Source organism: Talpa europaea (genome assembly GCF_964194135.1).
Source record: "Talpa europaea genome assembly, chromosome: 1".
NCBI lineage: Eukaryota > Metazoa > Chordata > Mammalia > Eulipotyphla > Talpidae > Talpa > Talpa europaea.
In genome coordinates, this window is record NC_140073.1 from 1,631,597 (window position 1) to 1,649,335 (window position 17,739).

The window sequence follows — 17,739 nt, forward strand, 5'->3', positions numbered from 1 at the left end:
GGAGGCAGCGGGCGCATGCCAGCTCCCCTCCGCCGGCATGGGGCTGGGGCGCCCGCCGAGGCTCCCACGCCCAGAGGCCCGTTCCCCGGCACACACTGTGGCCGTGTGGTCTATTTTTTGGAGTAAAACAGGCTGTGACTCCCACCCTGCTCCCCGACATCTGTCCCAGCCCCCCACCTTGTCACCCAGCATCGGGGGGCCTGGCAGACGTGGGGAGGCTGTGTGTGCTGCGGGCCCACCGGGCCTCGCGGGGGCCGGGCTCACCAGGGCTCTGTCCGCAGTCCGTGTACGAGCGCCAGGGGATCGCCGTGATGACGCCCACCGTTCCCGGGAGCCCGAAGGGCCCATTCCTGGGCCTCCCCCGAGGTACGATGCGAAGGCAGAAATCAATAGGTAAGAAGCGTGAGCCGAGCCTCAGCGGCTGCCCTGGGCTCTGGGACCCCGCCCTGCCCCGCCCTCCCCCAGGGAGCCCCAGGGGATGGACCCGCTGCCCGGGTGCCCCCAGGGTGGCTCTGCGACCTGGCCGGAGGTGCCAGGATGGAAGGCGTGGGGCCGCGCCCCTGCACGCTGCAGGAGGAGCTCAGGGGACGCTTCTGCGGGCTCGGGTCAGGTCTGAGGCCCGTGAGCGGATGCGCGGGGGAGGCAGGACACAGCCGTGTCTCGGGGCTGCCGTCGGCTGCTCAGGCAGGTAAACGCCACCTTCCCAGGCCGCCCCTCTGACACACCAGGCTGCGCCCCGGGGCGCAGCCGCCCCGGCTTTACACACAGACTCGCAGCGCCCCCCACCGGGGACAGGCGGGTCTGCAGCGCCCCACGGTGCTGCGGGGTGAGGCGGCACGGCAGGCCCCGCGCCCCAGAGCTCAGGGTCGCGGCCCCGGGGCCAAGCCCACCGTCTGGCTCGGCCGCGCGTCGCCGGCTCCTGCGCTGCTAGTGACGACTGGTTTCCTCCCGCCAGACAGCAGACTCTTTCTGTCAGGTCAGTGAGCCCGCGGCCTGGAGCCCGTGTGCACGTGCCCGCTTGGCCCTAAGGCGTATTCTTGAACCGCGGCTCCCTGGCAGGCGCCGGCCACCCACAGCCAACGGCCAGGGCATGGCCGGACCCGCCCGCAGGAGCATGTTCAGGCCCGAATACCCTTATCGGCGCCTGCCGTGGAAACGCACGATCGCCCTTGTCCCAGGCGTTCCCTGCCGCGCGGTGACGCCTGCCCCGTGACGGCCCCGCATGCCCCGCCTGGCCTCTGTGCCCTGGCCACCCTGGAGTGCGTCCTGCTGAGGTCGTGCCGGGGCCCGGCGGCCTCCCTCACCCCGGGCTCTTCCGGAGGTCCGGTCCCAGGATGGTCCCTTGTCCTCCTCGACCACGGGCGCCCCCCCCCCCCCGAGGGTCGCAGGTCGGCCCAGGAAGCCGGCTGAGGGGTGGGCTCAGGCCCCTGCTGCTGGCGGGGCTGGACACACTCCCCTTGCAGGCGCGGTTCGGGCCAGGGCACCGTTGTCCAAGCCGGCCGCCGCCAGCCGCCCTGAGAAGTCAGGACACCAGCCGGGTCCTGTCACATGGGCCAGCCTGCCCCGGGGACTCAGCACGGCCGCCCCCACACGAGGGCAGAGGGGCTCACCCCCGCCCCCAGCTCACCACCTCACAGCAGCAGCGCAAACCCCAGCGCCCTCCCGCTCCCGACAGCCCAGACCTGAAGCCCCTGGGGACTGACTGGGCCAAGCCTGGAACCGGGTCCTCCTGGCGCAGCCCGGCCCCAAGCCCCCCCCCCCCGCCGGGCCCGAGGACATCTCCACAGCACGCACCCCGCACCCCCTCTCCTCTCCTCCCTGCTCGTTTCCCACGCGGCCCCCGGCCCTGCTCGTGCGTGTGCGTGTGCGTGTGCGTGCCGTGCGCACCGTGGCCGAGCCGCGGCCTCAGCTGACCCGTGCTCTGCTTGCAGGGATAACAGAGGAAGAGCGACAGTTTCTGGCCCCTCCGATGCTCAAGTTCACCAGAAGCCTGTCCATGCCCGACACCTCCGAGGACATCCCCCCCCCGCCGCAGTCCGTGCCCCCGTCCCCGCCGCCGCCGTCCCCCACCGCCTACAACTGCCCCAAGTCCCCGACCCCCAGGGTCTACGGCACCGTCAAGCCCGCCTTCGGCCAGAACCCGCCGGCCAGGGTGGCGCCGGCCGTGCGCTCCGACACCGTGGCCGCCCTGGCGCGGGACAAGGGGCCGCTCTACCGCCGGGAGCTGGACCGCTACTCCCTGGACTCGGAGGACCTGTACAGCCGCGCCGCCGCTCAGGCCAACCTCCGCGGCAAGAGGGGCCAGATGCCCGAGAACCCGTACTCGGAGGTGGGCAAGATCGCCAGCAAGGCCGTGTACGTGCCCGCCAAGCCCGCGCGGCGGAAGGGCATGCTGGTGAAGCAGTCCAACGTGGAGGACAGCCCCGAGAAGACCTGCTCCATCCCCATCCCCACCATCATCGTCAAGGAGCCGTCCACCAGCAGCAGCGGCAAGAGCAGCCAGGGCAGCAGCGTGGAGACCGACCCGCAGGCCCCGGAGCCGCCGGGCCAGCTGCGGCCGGACGACAGCCTGAGCGCCAGCAGCCCCTTCGCCGCCGCCATCGCCGGGGCCGTCCGCGACCGGGAGAAGCGGCTGGGGGCCAGGAGAGACTCCCCGGCCTTCCTCTCCACCGACCTGGGAGACGAGGACGTGGGCCTGGGGCCTCCCGTCCCCCGGGCACGGCCCTCCCAGTTCCCCGAGGAGGGAGGGTTTGGCGAGGAAGACGGCGCCGAGCCACCGTCCCCCACGCCGGGGGCCCCGTCCAGGGAGCCCGAGAACCACCTCGCGGGCAGCGGCGAGCCCGGAGCTCAGGGTGAGGCTGGCAGGCCTCTGAACCCCACATCCAGGGCCAAGGGGCCCGAGGGCAGCGCTGCCGGGGCCCCCAAGAGCAGCACTGCCGGCGGCTCCGAGAACTACATCCACCCGCTCACCGGGAGGCTGCTGGACCCCAGCTCCCCGCTGGCCCTGGCACTTTCTGCAAGGGACCGAGCCCTAAAGGAGGCCCAGCAGGGCCCCAAGGGGGAGGCCCCCAAGGCCGACCTCAACAAGCCTCTCTACATCGATACCAAAATGCGGCCCAGCGCCGAAGCCGGCTTCTCCGCCTCCGCCAGGCAGAACGCGCGGGGGCCCCTGAGGCGGCAGGAGACGGAGAACAAGTACGAGGCCGACCCGGGCAAGGACCGCAAGGGCGACGACAAGAAGAACATGCTCATCAGCATCCTGGACACGTCCCAGCAGAAGTCGGCCGGCCTGCTGATGGTGCACACCGTGGACGCCGCCAAGTCGGAGGACTTCCTGGAGGAAGAGGACGAGCCAGCCGGCGAGGACGCGGAGCCCAACCACTCGCCGTCTGAGGTGCCAGAAGGCGTTCCCGACACCGAAGGTGCTTTACAGATCCCCGCCGGCCCCGAGCCCGCCGGCGCCGCCACGGGACCCGGCAGAACCCTCGTGGCCACGGGCTCCGTGGAAGAGGCGGTGATCTTGCCATTCCGCATCCCTCCTCCCCCTCTGGCCTCCGTGGACTTGGACGAGGATTTTATTTTTACAGAGCCATTGCCTCCTCCCCTAGAATTTGCAAATAGTTTTGATATTCCCGACGACCGCGTCGCCTCGGTCCCCGCCCTCACGGACCTGGTCAAGCAAAAGAAAAGCGACGCCTCCCCGTCCCCCTCGTTGAACTCCAGCCAGCCGAGCAACTCCGCAGACGGCAAGAAGCCCGCTGGCCTCTCCAACTGTCTGCCCGCCTCCTTCCTGCCTCCCCCCGAGAGCTTCGACGCCGTCACGGACTCCGGGATCGAGGAGGTAGACAGCCGGAGCGGCAGCGACCACCACCTCGAGACGACCAGCACCATCTCCACACTGTCCAGCATCTCCACGGTATCCTCCGAGGGCGGGGAGGCCGTGGACACCTGCACCGTCTACGCAGACGGACAAGCGTTTATGGTGGACAAACCCCCAGTCCCTCCAAAGCCAAAAATGAAGCCCGTCGTCCACAAGAGCAACGCGCTCCTCCAGGACGCGCTGCTGCAGGACGACAGGGACGGCTTCGTCACGCCCCCGCCCGCGCCCCCGCCCCCGCCCGGCGGGGTCCAGCCCACGCTTGCCAAGGTCATCCAGCCAAGGACCTCCAAGCTGTGGGGGGATGTCCCGGAAGTCAAAAGTCCGGCGCTCTCAGGCCCCAAGGCAAACGTGATCAGCGAGTTGAACTCAATCCTGCAGCAAATGAACCGAGAGAGATCGGCCAAGCCGGGGGAGGGCGCGGAGCCGCCCGCGGGAGCCAAGCCCGCCAGCCTCGCCCCCAGGTAAGTCCCGTCGGGCCGCACAGGCCGCTCCGGCGGCCCCATCCCCTCAGGCTGCCCAGGATGTGGCCCCGGGGAGCAGCCCAAGCGCAGGAAGGGGCGCAGCCACCGCACCCGCGCCACGGCAGCAGCACGGCCGCGCGCCTCCGAGAAGACCCGGCGCAGAGCCGAGCCCGGAGCAGCCCTCCCGCTCCACGCCTCTGCCGGGTCTCGGTAAAGGCCTCGAGAGCCTCGGACCAGTCGAAGCGGACTCCGACAGCTGGTTGGGGGGCAGCCTGCCACGGGGGGCCTCCTGCCCCGATGACTGGTGTGCGGCCAGAGGCAGGTGGGGTTTCACGGGTGAGCCGGGCGAAGCGCCCTCCGCCCCGGCCTCTGACCCCAGTGGGCGGCTCCCGACAAGTTTCCCCTTCCCCGGGGGCCCTGAGGTCTCGCTGTCGCTGGGCCTTGGGTGACTAGGATGCCCGGGGCAGGATGGGGAACCCTCCCAGCTGACCAGGAGGTCACCCTGCCCACGGGCTCCCCCTGTGGACGCCCGCCGCCGGGCGCTGTGCCCTCACTGCAACGTCTTCCTGGGGCAGGGTCCTGCCCTGCATGTCCCTCCAGGGTGGCCCCCAGCTGTGCTGTCCCCCGCCAGGCGCCGCGCTGGCCAGCAGGACATGGCTCCCCAGCGGCCGGGCCTCCACGCCCCCCAGACAGCAGCGCGGACTGCAGCGGTCAGGGGAGGGGGGAGCCCCTCCCCCACCCCGGGCAGGGCTGCCCCCCGATGCTCTCGCAGCCCGGCCGGGGCCCTGCGCCGCCCAGGTCCCTGGTGGCCGAGGAGCCTCGGCTGGTCCCTGGCAGCACGGAGCACCCACAGGCCGGGCCCCACTCGTGGCCGCTCGCAGTCACGGCCCGACCCGAGGGCCCGGAGGAAGGCGCTGTCCCCGGCGTGAAAGGGTCTGCTCTCCCCTCTCTGACGGCCCGGGCAGCGCCGGGTCACCACCAGTGACAGGCGGGGCACCTCCCCGTGGGCGAGTCAGACCAGGGATCCTGCAGCTCCTTCCGTTTCTCGCTGCGGCTGCTGTTTTCCCTCCAGTTCCAGCTGAGGTGAAGCCGGCTGACATCACAGGGGCTTGCGCCACAGCGGAAGCGGGTTCAGGTGGCTCTCGCCGCCGGGTGTCTGCCAGCCCAGCTGAAGCGAGACAGGGTCCGCTGCTGGCCAGACCCCAGGAGCGGGTGGGGAAGAGGAGCAAGCGAGGGCCCCGTCCCGGACCCGGGGCCCCTGTGCCAGAGCACAGCCGACGCATCCCCGGCCGCGCGGCTGAGGGGCTTGCCTGCAGAGACGCCAGTGCACAGCAGACCCAGCCATCCCCCCGCAGGACCTAAGCGACCCAGCCGCGTCTGGGTCCGGCTGAGAACCCCCTGGGTGGAGTGCAGGCCGCCCGGCCTGGGACTCGGGTGACCAGGAGGGCAGCTACATCTGGGGGAGAGCGGTGGGGGGGGTAAGGGGTGTCCATCCACAAGTCGGCTGGCTCCCCAGCTTGGCCACACCCGGCTGACCCGCCATGCACTGTGGCTGGAGGCCCCCATTCCAGGGAGGCCTGCCACCCTGAGGCCCACGGCCAGGAGGCCGGCTCTCGCAGAGTGGACAGCTGCTCCGTGCTGGCAGAGTGCGTGGCTGTCACGACCAGAGAGGGACAGGAAGGTTTGATGCCCAGGGCCAGCAGCCACACAGGCTCCTGGAGGGCTTGGACGCAGCCCTGTTCTGCGGACGCCACATTCACCGCTGGGGGGGCCCCGAGCCACCCAGGCCCGGCCCGTGGCAGGCAGGAAGAAGAGGATCACACAGCGGAGGAGCCTGGACACAGATTCAGTCACTGACTGTCCACTCTGCTGACACACCCCGTCCTGTGCTGGGCACCGAGCATCCTCCCAGGACCAACGGCCGGACAAGGAAACATCCAGCCTCTCCGCCCTTGGAGAGCTGTGCTCTCGTGGAGAGAGGAAAAAACGCGCCACACCCAAGTGCCACTGCGGAGGCCTCCGGGCTGACCAGAGTGAGCCCGTACAGGGAGGAGGTGGCACTCTCCAAGGAAGGGACAGCTGAGCACCTGAAACGCAAGAGGAACCAGCTGTGCGGGGCACACCATGAGCTCCTAAGGCCAGGCAGTGTACTCCCTGCTGAGCGGGGGCGGCGGTGCGCCCAGGGGCCAGTCAGAAGTCCCTCGGGCCCCGGGAAGAGCGAGCACCTGTCCTGGGCTGGCGCCATTTGACCTCCCTTTCAGGAAGACCAGGCAGCAGCTTCCAGGCAGTGGTCACAGGGTGAGAGTGGGGGTCAGGGGTGCTGCATGCAAGCAGAAGTTCAAACAGACTCGGGCACAGCGGCCTGCCTGCCACCTCTGGCCCAGAATGCCAGGGCTGAGGCCCAGGGGAGCCAAGAACCACTCTGGACTCAGACCCTCGGGCCCCTTGCGTCAGGAGGAACAGGGGGAAGGTCCGCTTACGGGGTCCCCCCAGGACTCCCTCTGGATCACCCAGCTCTTCTTGTTAGGTCCAGAGCTCCTCCTCCTGGTGACCTTGGGGGCTCCAGCTGCCCGAAGGTAGGGTGCGGTCAGCTCTCAGAAGGCCAAGCCTCAGGCTGCCCTCCAAAGCGCTGCACCTGCTGACCCACGGCCTCCGGCTACGCCTGGCTGGTGGCCCGGTGCTCTACAGCGTGACCCTAAGAGCCTCGTGGTTTTGAAATAAATCAGTTGTGGTTATTAAAAAATGACCTCGCCCAGCTGGCTCCACAGTACCGAGCTGGAAACGGAGGGCAGTGGACACCGCTGGCGTCACAACCGCGTGACATGCGCGGGAACGGGCAGTGGCGCGGGGAGGGCCGGCGGGGCTGGAGCTGGAGCTGGCTGTCGGGTGCTTTCAGCGCCCGAGGGGCGCGGCGCTCTATCCTGGCTCTCAGCCTCGTTCCAGTCTGATTCTCGCGTTCTCCCCGTCTGGCCCTTGGGCCCCCGAGCCACAGTGTGTGGGTAAACCCTCCCGAGAGCTGGCGCCTCCTTGAGCCGCCTGGATGTGCCCGGCGGGACGCTGAGATCAACCCACCCCTCACCCGGGGCCCTCCTGGGCCCCAGTTCAGCTGTCACTCCACCTCCTGACCGGGGACGTGAGGGTGAAGACAGCCATGCTGCCCCCTGGGGTGGTCCCGCCATGGGAGCCGCAGGGAGCCGGGTCCCACGGTGACCCCCCCCCAGGCAGGGCAGCGTCACCAGGAGGCCACACGCGGGCCTTGGCGCCCCCTCCCCCAGAGACGCCGCAGAGTCAGTGCCCCGTTACGCTTGAGAAAGGATTTGTCACCAAACCCCGTGGCAGCCGCAAGGCGCGAGCTGACGAGGGGCTGGGCCCGCGCGGGGACACGGCCGGCGTGGCGGGCTCCCCACCTCACTGCACGCGCCGCACCAGTTTTGTACACGATGGAAAGGTCCCTCGAGCACCGACGGCCCCACGCCCTGTGCTGGTGGAGGAGCCGCCCCCGAGCGAGGTGAGGTGGCTGCCTCCCGCGTCTGTCCTCATGCTCACGCTGCCACGTGGGTTGGCCCGAAAGGCTGGCCGGAGCGCCGGAGCGCCGTCACGGAGGAGCCCCATCTCCGAGGCGCGCCCGCAGCAGGGCACAGGATTCCCAGGCGCCGCCCGGCGGCTGCTTTACCACGCGACGACCTGGCCCCAAGGGTCCAGCAGATAAGTCGGCGTGAGCAGCCAAGAGGAAGCCCAGCCGCCGAGGAGGACACCGGGCCAGCCCAGGGCAGGCCTCCTGCCGCTGCCCAAACTCCGGCTCTTCCTCGCCGCGGGGACGTTCCCCAGCAGAGCGGCGGCCGCCGGCCCTCAGCCGGCTGGGCTGCCCCCGTATCAGCTGGCGGGCGCTCCTGGCCAGAAGAAACGCAGGCAGATGGGTGGACGGCCGTGCCCGGCAGGAGGGCCGACTTGTCCTTCCCAGGGGGCCGGGGCCGGGCCAGGGCCTCGCTGGTTCCGGAGCTGCGGGCAGAGGCGGGGCCGCCCCAGCATTGCCCTCTGCCCTCCGCATCTTGCCCGGGCCGGCTCCCTGCGCCCACATTCTCCCAAGGCGGAGGCGGCAGGCTGCGCGAGCCCCATTCGAGCCCTGACCGCGGGCCGGGGGATGTCCCTCCCTCAGTGCCGTGGCTGCCTGTCTCCGCGTCGCCTCAGCCTCCATTTGTCGTTCCCCTTTGCTCCGGGTCCGCGCCCCAGAGGAGGGCCCCGCCGCGCAGAAGTAAGTGCCCGCGCTGCCCGCTCTGCTCCTGCTCCCCCGTGTTTGCAGCGCCTCCTCTTTGCCCTGCCAGCAAACAGTGCGCCCACACAGCCTTCCTCAGAAACAATCCCGACTTTGGGGAGCAGCTGGGGCACGCAGAAGGGGTGGCGGCCACCCACGTCCGGCTCAGAGGCCCTGCCGGCGGCCCCGGGGGCAGCGGAGCCCGTGGCCGTGGAGATGGACCTGCCTCTGCCCGGCAAAGCGGCAACGCCCCGTGAGGAGCAGGGTCACGCCCACAGCCCTTGCACGCGGGGCCTCAGGGCGGGGCCTGGCGGGGCTTGCTGAGCAGCCTAGCGCTCCCGGGGCGTTTCCGGGGTGCTTCCCAGGGAGCGCCCCAGGCACGTCTGGATGGGACGAGTGCACGCTGCCTCCTGATTGTGACCATCTTAACTTCCCTGTGTCTACGCGGAACAAACGAGCCTTTCCCAAAACAGATGCGCCTCCTCCCGCTGCAGCGGGAGGACAAGGTCCCTGACCACGGTAGCCGGAGCAGGCCCGACCCCGGCTGCCCCTGTGCCTCTGCCCCCGCAGGCCCCGCCCGCTCTCCAGAGACCCTGGGTCTGCACCCCAGAGGTGCTGGCTCTGGCAGGGGAGGCCCTGGCGCCAGCTGGGCTCCCACTTCTCAGTTTGGGGTCGCCGCCCCCCCCCCACAGTGGAGGCCCTGCCTCCCCGGGGCTGCCCGGCCTGCTGGCTCCCCTGTGGGGATCCCTGCTCGTAACAAACACCCCCCAGGCCCCCAGCCAGCAGGAAGGACACGGGCCTCCTGAGAAGGCCGGGCCCCGCACAGGGACGGGGACTCTCGTCAGGCTTCTGAAAGGCGGCAGGTCCCACCCACGGGCCTCGGACATCGCCTCCGCCCAGGCTGGGCACGTGGCCGGCCCCGGGCTGGTCAGGCGGACGGGGCTCGGTGCAGCAAGCCCTGTTTCCCGAAAGGTGGCTGGCGGTGTCCCGCAGGAGCTCGTCCAGGTCAAAAAGCCACAGGCCCGGGGCAGTGAAGGGGCGGGTCTCGCGGCCGCTCTGCCTTCCATCTGGAGGGCGTCGGCGGCACCTCTGGGGGACAGCGATGCCCCGGGCAGGCCCGCCCACCCACCTGGGCGCCAGCCCCGAGCCCGGTGGGACCCGCGCCCCGCCCCACACCCCGCGCAGGCCCGCGGTGACGCTGCTCTTTGTCGTTGCCCTTTCAGAAGCCCGGAGGTCATGAGCGCTGTCTCAGGCGCGCGCAGCACGACGGTCACCTTCACCGTCCGCCCGGGGACCTCCCAGCCCATCACCCTGCAGAGCCGGCCCCCCGACTATGAAAGCAGGACCTCAGGAACCAGGCGCGCCCCGAGCCCCGTGGTCTCACCCACGGAGATGAGCAAAGAGATGCTGCCCGCCCCTCTGGCCGCCGCCGCGTCCCCCACTCCCGGCCTCCCCGAAGTCTTCAGCCTCCCGAGCCAGACCCCGTCCGGAGACCTGTTCGGCCTGAACCCCGCGGGGCGCAGCAGGTCGCCGTCCCCCTCCATACTGCAACAGCCACTCTCAAATAAGCCTTTCACGACTAAACCCGTCCACCTGTGGACCAAGCCGGACGTGGCGGACTGGCTGGAGAGCCTGAACCTGGGCGAGCACAGAGAGGCCTTCATGGACAACGAGATCGACGGCAGCCACCTGCCCAACCTGCAGAAGGAGGACCTCATCGACCTGGGCGTGACGCGCGTCGGCCACCGCATGAACATAGAAAGGGCTCTGAAACAGCTGCTGGACAGATAAGGGCGGCCCCCGCTCTGGCTGCGGCGGAGCCGGCTCTCCCCGAGACGCGTGGCGGCCAGCGCGGGAGCGAGCCCCGCGCCCTGGGCTCGTCTCCTGGTCCCCCAAGAAACGCCAAGTGTGTCCGCGGTGTGTCTGGGCCCCGGCCCGGAACCGCCCGGCTCCTCGTGGGTTTCTTGGGCTGTTTCTGTCAAGCAGGCGACCAGGGGAGGGAGTTTTTCTGAGCTGGACCCACGGCTGGCCTCCCAGCATGTGGGGGCCCACCCTTCGCCAGGCCCAGCCCGCCCCGTCCATCGAGGGTGGCGAGGCCCTCGCGCGTGTGGGCAGACACCGCGGGCTCCAGATACCTCCTGAGACCTCTCCTCTGCCTTGGGGCAGCCGCCACCGGCCAGGCCCGGCTCCAGCCCCTCCGTCCCCGGCCTCTCGAGGCCACTCAGGCTCACTCGCTCCTTTCTATCCTGTGGGCTGCCCCCAGGTGTGTCTGTCAGCGCCCCTCCAGGGCCTGGAAGGCAGAGAACCCCTTCTTTGCTGTCGATTCTCTCCCCCCGGCCTCCTGCCACGGGCGACCTTGGCTCCGGCTCCGGCCGCAAAGGGGCATCCGAACGGGATCGTGTCCGGCTTTGCTTAGCTTTCTTTCTTTCTTTCTGCACATCTATCAGCATCCTTCCAGAGCGGTCCCAGACGCCACGCGGAGTTAGTCAAAGCATAGGGTCACGATTCCGAGGCGGAGCCTGGGCCCCGCCTCCTGCAGGACGGCGTCTGCCAGGAGCCTCACCCGGTGGTGAGGGCCCCTCTGCCCGCTGCAGGTGTGGCGCCGCCGCGGTCAGAGCAGGTGAGCCCCCGCGCTGGCACGAAGGGCGAGGTGTGGGTGGAGGCGGGGGGTGGGGGGCCTGCGGCCCAGGGCCTGAGCCTGGCTGGGGCACAGCTCTGCCGGGATGCCCGCGGCCCGGAGATCAGGGAAGACGGTCCGTGGGGGCGTGCCCCTTCCCTCGGAGTGTCCAGGGACCCCGCCGGCTTGTCTTAACAGCACCAGCCCCGTGGGTTTGGAGGGTGGGGAGACCCCGGGCTGCGCAGAGCAGGCAGCTGCAGGCGGAAGGGAGGGAAGCGCGGGCTCGGGACCGAGCGTGGCGCCTGCTCCAAGGCTCAGCGCCCCGCCCGGCACACCACCTCTGGGCTCCGAGGAGGTCGCCCGTGGCCCGCGGGCCACCGCGCCCCCAGCACCCCCCCCCCCAACCTGGAAGAAGCCGGCGCGGGTGTGGCCACCGGGACGGACCGCAGAGCCAGCCCAGCCCAGCTCCAATTACAACCCAACTTTTTTTCCTTTTTTTCCTTCATGCTCACAACCGAGGGTGATGAGGTCAGGGACAGCTCTAGAACGAACACGTAAAATTTAGCAATTTAAAATCTTTCTTTACTGCGAGTTTAAATAGCTGTACAGATAGTTTATAAGCACAATATTTTAAGGGAAAAAAGTGGCTGGTCTACTAGCCTTTGCGCCACTTCAGTGCTAGAAAGTGAGAGAAAAAACTTTTGTGATTTAATAATACTGTGTCTGGGGGGTAATTATAAAAGTCTGACCTTTTTAAGAACCAACCTTATTTGGATGCACCTGAACCAGCAGAGCTGTGTTATATTTTCTACCTTTGCTAGAGTTTCATCACCGAAGGATAATTATTTCTTCAAAAGCGGCCACAACCCGCCACGCAGCAGTTCCTTCTCACACACACACACACACACTCACTCACTCACTCACTCACTCACTCACGCTTTCTAGCCACAAGCCCTGACTCAGAAACCGAGTCCTGGACCTTTTCTGGCCCACGGCCCCCTGCAGGCCAGCCTCTGTGTCCGGAGGACCCAGCCCGACCCGTCACTGACTAGCGAAGGCCCGGCCCGGCAGCCCCCGCGCCAGCGCAGGCTGCGGCTTCCGGAAGGCCCGGCCGGGGCGCGGGGCTGCCCGGCAGCTCAGGCGCCCAGCGTGGAGGCCGGCGTCTGTCTTCCATGAATGCGGGGAGCCCGCCTCCCCGTGGCGCTCCCCTCAGCTCCAGGCAGGCTCACCCCCACGATGAGCGCCAGGACAGCGAGCCGAGGCGCCTGCTGGGGGGCGACCTGGTGGCTTTGGGTTACTGAGCCGGGGCGGGGAGCCCGAGAGCCAGAGCAGCCAGGCAGACAGCAGGAGAGGCCGAGGCGCGACGCCCTTGGTGCTGCCAGCGCCCGTCAGGCCTGGCAGACCCCACCGACCACCAGGTAAGCCCTCGGGGCCGGCGAGGCCCCTGGCTCCGGGGGATGAGTCCACCCCACACAGCAATAGTCCCTCACCCCAGCCGTGCCCCTGCTCGCCCTCGGACGTGTGGGACCAGGCTCTGCCCCCCACCCCCCGGGGCGGAACCCACGCCAAACCGCTCGTAGAGAACACGTCCCCACTCTTCCAGGTTTTCAGATCCACTTTTGTTATATACTGTAATTTAAATAAATTGCATTTACACGCCTAGTTTCTGTAATATTGTGTATACAAGACCAAAACCCCTCAAGATGTAAATTCTGTACACCTGCCGAGGCCCCCCCCCGGGGCCGCACACGACGTTACCGTCACACACCACCAGATGACGCGATGTGACTGTTGACCTGCTGAACACAGCACAGAGTAAATTACTTGTGGTACTTTGGTTAATAAAATGCTGATCTCCCCGCGTTCCTGAGCGAGCAGGCACCCCCAGGCCGCCTGGCGACGGCCTGCGAGGGGGCCACAAGCACTGGTTCTTCTCATCAATGATTTTTTTTCAGATACAAACACGTTCCACGCTCTAGTTCGTGTAACTCACGTTCGCACTCTCTCTCTCTGTTGCTGTTACTTTTGTGCTTTTCTTCTTTTTAGACTTTATTAAAAAACAAAAACAAAAAAAACAAGCTCCTGTAATTTGCACTTTCTCCCAATCCTTAAATCTCTTGTATGGCAACCAAAATTACTGTAAAAAATAAATATACTCTTGCACTAAGGTTGTGGTTCTGATTGCAAACAGTACAAACTGAACTAAACAAAAAGTTGCCAAACTTGCAATCTGCTGCAGGCCGTGTGGCCCTCACGGCCAGCTTTACCTCTAAGACTGACCAGATCTCCCGCCGAGAGTGGACGCCTCCTTTCCTTGCACTCATCTGCCTCGCTCCCCTCCTCAGAGCATGCCAGAGGTCAGCGTGAGCTGTGAGCGCTACGCCTGCAGCTGCGGCCCGGCTGGCCTGGTCGGGGCGACGCAGGGGTGGCCAGAGGGCGAGCCAGGCCCGGCCCCTCCGGGACAGGTCTCCCTGACGCGCCCAGACGGCCATCTTCTTGCTGCCAGGCCGTGGGGGTGGCGGGCCCAGCAGGCCCTCTGGCCACTGTAAAGCGGCACACTTTGGTCAGCGACACCCACTCAGGCTCGGGGAGGACTCGGGCCACTGGGCCAAGAACTGAGCCAGGAAGACACGGCTGCCCTGCTGCTCCAGGGGCGTGTTTTGAGCTGAAACACGGAACCTCTTTGGCCTCCCCAGTGACGCCTGTCGCCTCTAGCTCCCGAACAGGTTCTTCTATCCTGGCGCTTTCTCTGCCTGCAAAGCAGCCAGTGTGTCCACATGCACCACATTCTGTCCCTCACGCCCGCCACTGGCCTGCCCGTGTCCTCCGGCTCAGCGTCCAGTGCTCTCTCCCAGCCGGAGGGCCCCGACTTCCTGGCCCAACGGCTCCTTCCTCATCTCTCTTCCCAGACGCGTGTGTCGGCCTGTCTCGTTAGGGGGACCGTCACCGGTCAGCTTTTTTTCTCCTCGCCCTTTGCTAGAGGTGCCTGCGCAGCCAGTGAGCGGGGCTGTCTCTGTGCGAGGGCGTGCAGGCCCGCAGCAGGGGCCGGGCGACCTCACGGCGGTCACCCCCGCGCGCCTGAGACGCCGCGGCCTGGGCGCGGGGCACAGGCTGTGTCTGACTCTGTTTCTCTGCTGTTCCTGTAACATGTTTCTACATTTCACGTTGTTACTGTTCTATGTTTAAAATGACACCAATCACTGTCCACTGCTTCTACTCTGGAACTGTTTATAGCAACTCTGAAACTTTAACACGAGCCTTCAAATAAACACTGAAAAGGAAAAAAAGGAAAAAAACGAAGCGTGTGCCTTGGGCGTCCTGCAGCGGAGCGCGCGGCCGTGCTGTACCCAAAGCTGTGTGTCCCGAGAGGGCGGCTCTGCCTTCCGTGTATCAATGTAGCCGACCACATAGTCATAGTGCCTTGTCTTCCGCCCGGAGAGCCCCTGGCAGCGCACAGCGGAGAGCGGACACGCCCGAACGAACTGTCCACGAGACCCAGACACCCCTCCGGGGCCTCCCGCCCGAGGCGGCGGTGGGACACACACCCCTTAAGTCAGAAAATAAAGAGAATGTTGAAACCGCACACCTGCGTGATCCATTCATTGTCCCCGCACGCGCCCCCAGGCCCCGCGGGGCAGGGCGCCTCCCTGCCCCGGCAGGCAGCGCGCAGCGCGCACGTTCACCTTCTGGTAGAAACAAACGAAGTATCGGCTCCCAAGGGCCGAGCGGCCGCCGCTGAGGGACGCCGGTGCTTCTCAGGCCGCGGGAACGGCAAGAGCGGGTCTGTTTTCCCTTGAGAGGAGAGGGCGCAGGCAGCACGAGCCCGGGACCGCTGCCTGTGCCCGCCCGCGCGGGGCTAGCCTGGGGGCCGGGGCCAGGGCGGGCGGCAGCCCTGCCTTCCCAGACACTAGCGCACGGGACTGCGTCCCTGCCCAGAGGCCTGTCTGTGCCGCTGCCACCCCCTCCCCCCGCCGCTGAAGTGACGAGGCTGCGGTCAGCGTCGCTGCTGCCCAGGTCAAAGGCAGCCCGATAGCTGGACTTCGCTTTCAGGCAACAAACCCAGCCGATACTCCGAGAGTCTGGAAGGCTGCAAGGCAGAGAGGGCGGGGTCTCAGGGAGCCCCCCAGGGCACGCACTGTCCCCGCCGGAGATGCAGGAGGGACGCTGGCCACTGGGGCCACCTGGCCGCACAGGCGGGCCCCCCTCAGACGCTGGTGAGACGGGACCAGGGAAAGGGCCAGTTCTCCCCCACAGAGCCAGGCCGGTGGACCGGGGTGCGGGTCACCTGCGTCTGGGGGCGGCACCTTCCTAGCCTCCCGGCGGCCAGCCATCCTGCCCCGCCCACTCGCGGCCCTCCTTGCCAAGAGACTCAGAAGGGCTTACAAGTGTCCTTCCAGAACCCGGAGGCTCCAGGGACGTGGCCAGGACGCCAGGCGGAGGTCAGTCGTTTCTATGCAAGCTCCCGAGAGCTAGTACAGGCTAGAAAAGGGGGGACTCTGTCGGGTGCTCTCCATGCCGGTGCCACTCGGAGCCCGGTGCCCGCTGAGGCAGAAACAAGTAGCCCAGCGTGGCCCAGGCCTCCAGGAAGGCACAACTGGGCTCTGCCGCGGGCAAACCCACCCGGAGGAGAGGAAGCCCTGTGGGCGCCCCGGGGCCCTGTTGGGAACAAGGACGCAGCCCTCGTGCTGCCCTCGTGCTGCCCTCCTGCCAGGGCCAGGAGGCAGGCACAGTGGGGCTCCTCCCAGCCAGTCACCTCAGGGTGTGAAAGGGGAGATTTCATTGCGAGGCAGCCGGTGACCTCATGCCCCTCGACCTGGACCGGGAAGCCGGGACCGCCGCCCCAGCTCGCAGATGGACGTGGCCTGTGCGAAGGGCCCCCTGCCTAGGGGTGGGCAGCGTGTCCAGGCTTTAATTCCACGTGCGCCCCACGGGGTAAGTATGACAAAGGCGACACTCTTCACCAATGAGGAAACTGAGGCTCAGAAAACCGGGGGTCACCCCCAGCCCTCGAGGTACCCTGGAGACAGCAAATCCCTGGCGAGGCAGCAGACCTGCCGGGGTGCAGCCCAGGCTCCCCCACTCCACTCTTGCTCTCACGCCACTCAGCAGACCAGAACACCCCGCCCACGTCCTGTGCGGCCACCACCCGCAACCCAGGCCCACTGACAACTCCCGCCCCAGCGCCAGGCTCCCTCCACGCCCGCGGCCTCCTCCCGCCAGGCAGCCCTTCCTCTACCTTCAGCACCGCCCTCCGCAGCTGCGGCAGGGAATGAAAGGCAAGTCCAGGGCCTCCCGGGGGTTCAGGGGTGAAGTCTCAGCACTATTAAGCCATCGCCAGCCACTGCAGCACAAGTCCCACCCCGGCCAGGGAGCGACCCACAGGGGCGCAGACCTCTCCCGCCGCCCGCTGCTCCCCTCAGCAGTGTCCCTCGGTCCTTCTGCCTGCTCTGCTCCCCGCTCTGGCTCTGGTGCATCCTCTCACCCCCGCACCTCTGGCCCTTGCGTGCATAAATAAATGAATTTTTTTAAAAAAAAGAAAGGTCAGGACTACCGAACGGGCCTGAACGCCTGCGCCCCCAGCGCCGCTCCACCGCGAAGGGCCCGCAGGTGCCGCCGCCCCACAGAGCGCACCAAGGGGGAGCCCTGCGCCCCACGGCCACCCCCAGACGGCCTCAGCGCCGCAGGCTCTCGGCAGGCTCCGGACCCCGCCCCGGGCTGCTCCTGCTCCGGCCCCTCCCACGTGCCCCGGAACATTCTCGCCCCGACGCGCACGGCCCCCCCGGGCCTACAGCCGGGCCGGGGTTCACCCCCGCGCCCGCCCCGTCTCCCCGGTCGCTCTCCCGGCAGGCGGACCCGGGGCGGCCGACCCGGCCAGAGGACGCCCGCCCCGGCCAGGCGAGCCCCCGCCGCGCGGCCCGGCCCCGGCCCCCAGCACCGGCCTCCTGCGGGCACCGCCCGGCGCCGTCTGGGCCTCAGGGACCCGCAGAGGCGGCGCCCCAGGCCCGCGAGCACCGCCGCCCCGCCCCCGCGCCCCCGCGCCCCCGCCTCTCCCCCCCACCCCGGCCCTCCGCGGCTCCCCCGAGGCCGCCCGGGGGCAGCGCCCCGACCGGGCCGCCGGGCTCGCAGGCGACGCAGACGCCCCGGCGCGGCGGGCGCAGGCCGGGCAGAGGCGCCCGAATCCGGCCGGCGGCTGCGGCCTCCCCTCCCCGCGCGCGGCGCCCCGCACGGCCACGCCAGGCGGGCGCTCGGCCGCTTACCTCGTCCCGGCTCCCGGGGCGCGGCGCGCGAGGCTCCGCCAGCGCCTCTCCAGGGGCGGCGCGGCCGGGGGGCGTCGAGGGGCGTCGAGGGGCGTCGGCGCGGCCCCCAGCCCGGGCACCGCGGGCTCCCGGGCGCCGCCCTCGCCCGCCCTCAGCGCGCAGCCGCGGCGGGGAGCAGGGCGCGGGGCACGCTGGGGCTGCGGTCACGTGCCCGGTGCGCGCCAATCAGGCCACGCAAATCCGCTGATCACGTGCGGGCGTGGGCCAACCAC

The 17,739-nt window shown here is 68.6% G+C and overlaps 1 protein-coding gene across 1 annotated transcript in view; it reads left to right on the forward strand.

The window, feature by feature from the left end:
• The window catches only part of SHANK2 (SH3 and multiple ankyrin repeat domains 2), a gene marked incomplete at both ends in the record, with an annotated part of 168,957 nt that extends 158,573 nt beyond the window's left edge, over nucleotides 1–10,384 (forward strand). Inside the window, 4 exon segments of the mRNA XM_084248246.1 lie at nucleotides 282–393; nucleotides 1,910–1,911; nucleotides 1,913–4,341; nucleotides 9,817–10,384. Of these exon segments, the coding sequence (XP_084104372.1) occupies nucleotides 282–393; nucleotides 1,910–1,911; nucleotides 1,913–4,341; nucleotides 9,817–10,384 (3,111 nt within the window).
• Between the last annotated feature and the right edge of the window lie 7,355 nt (nucleotides 10,385–17,739).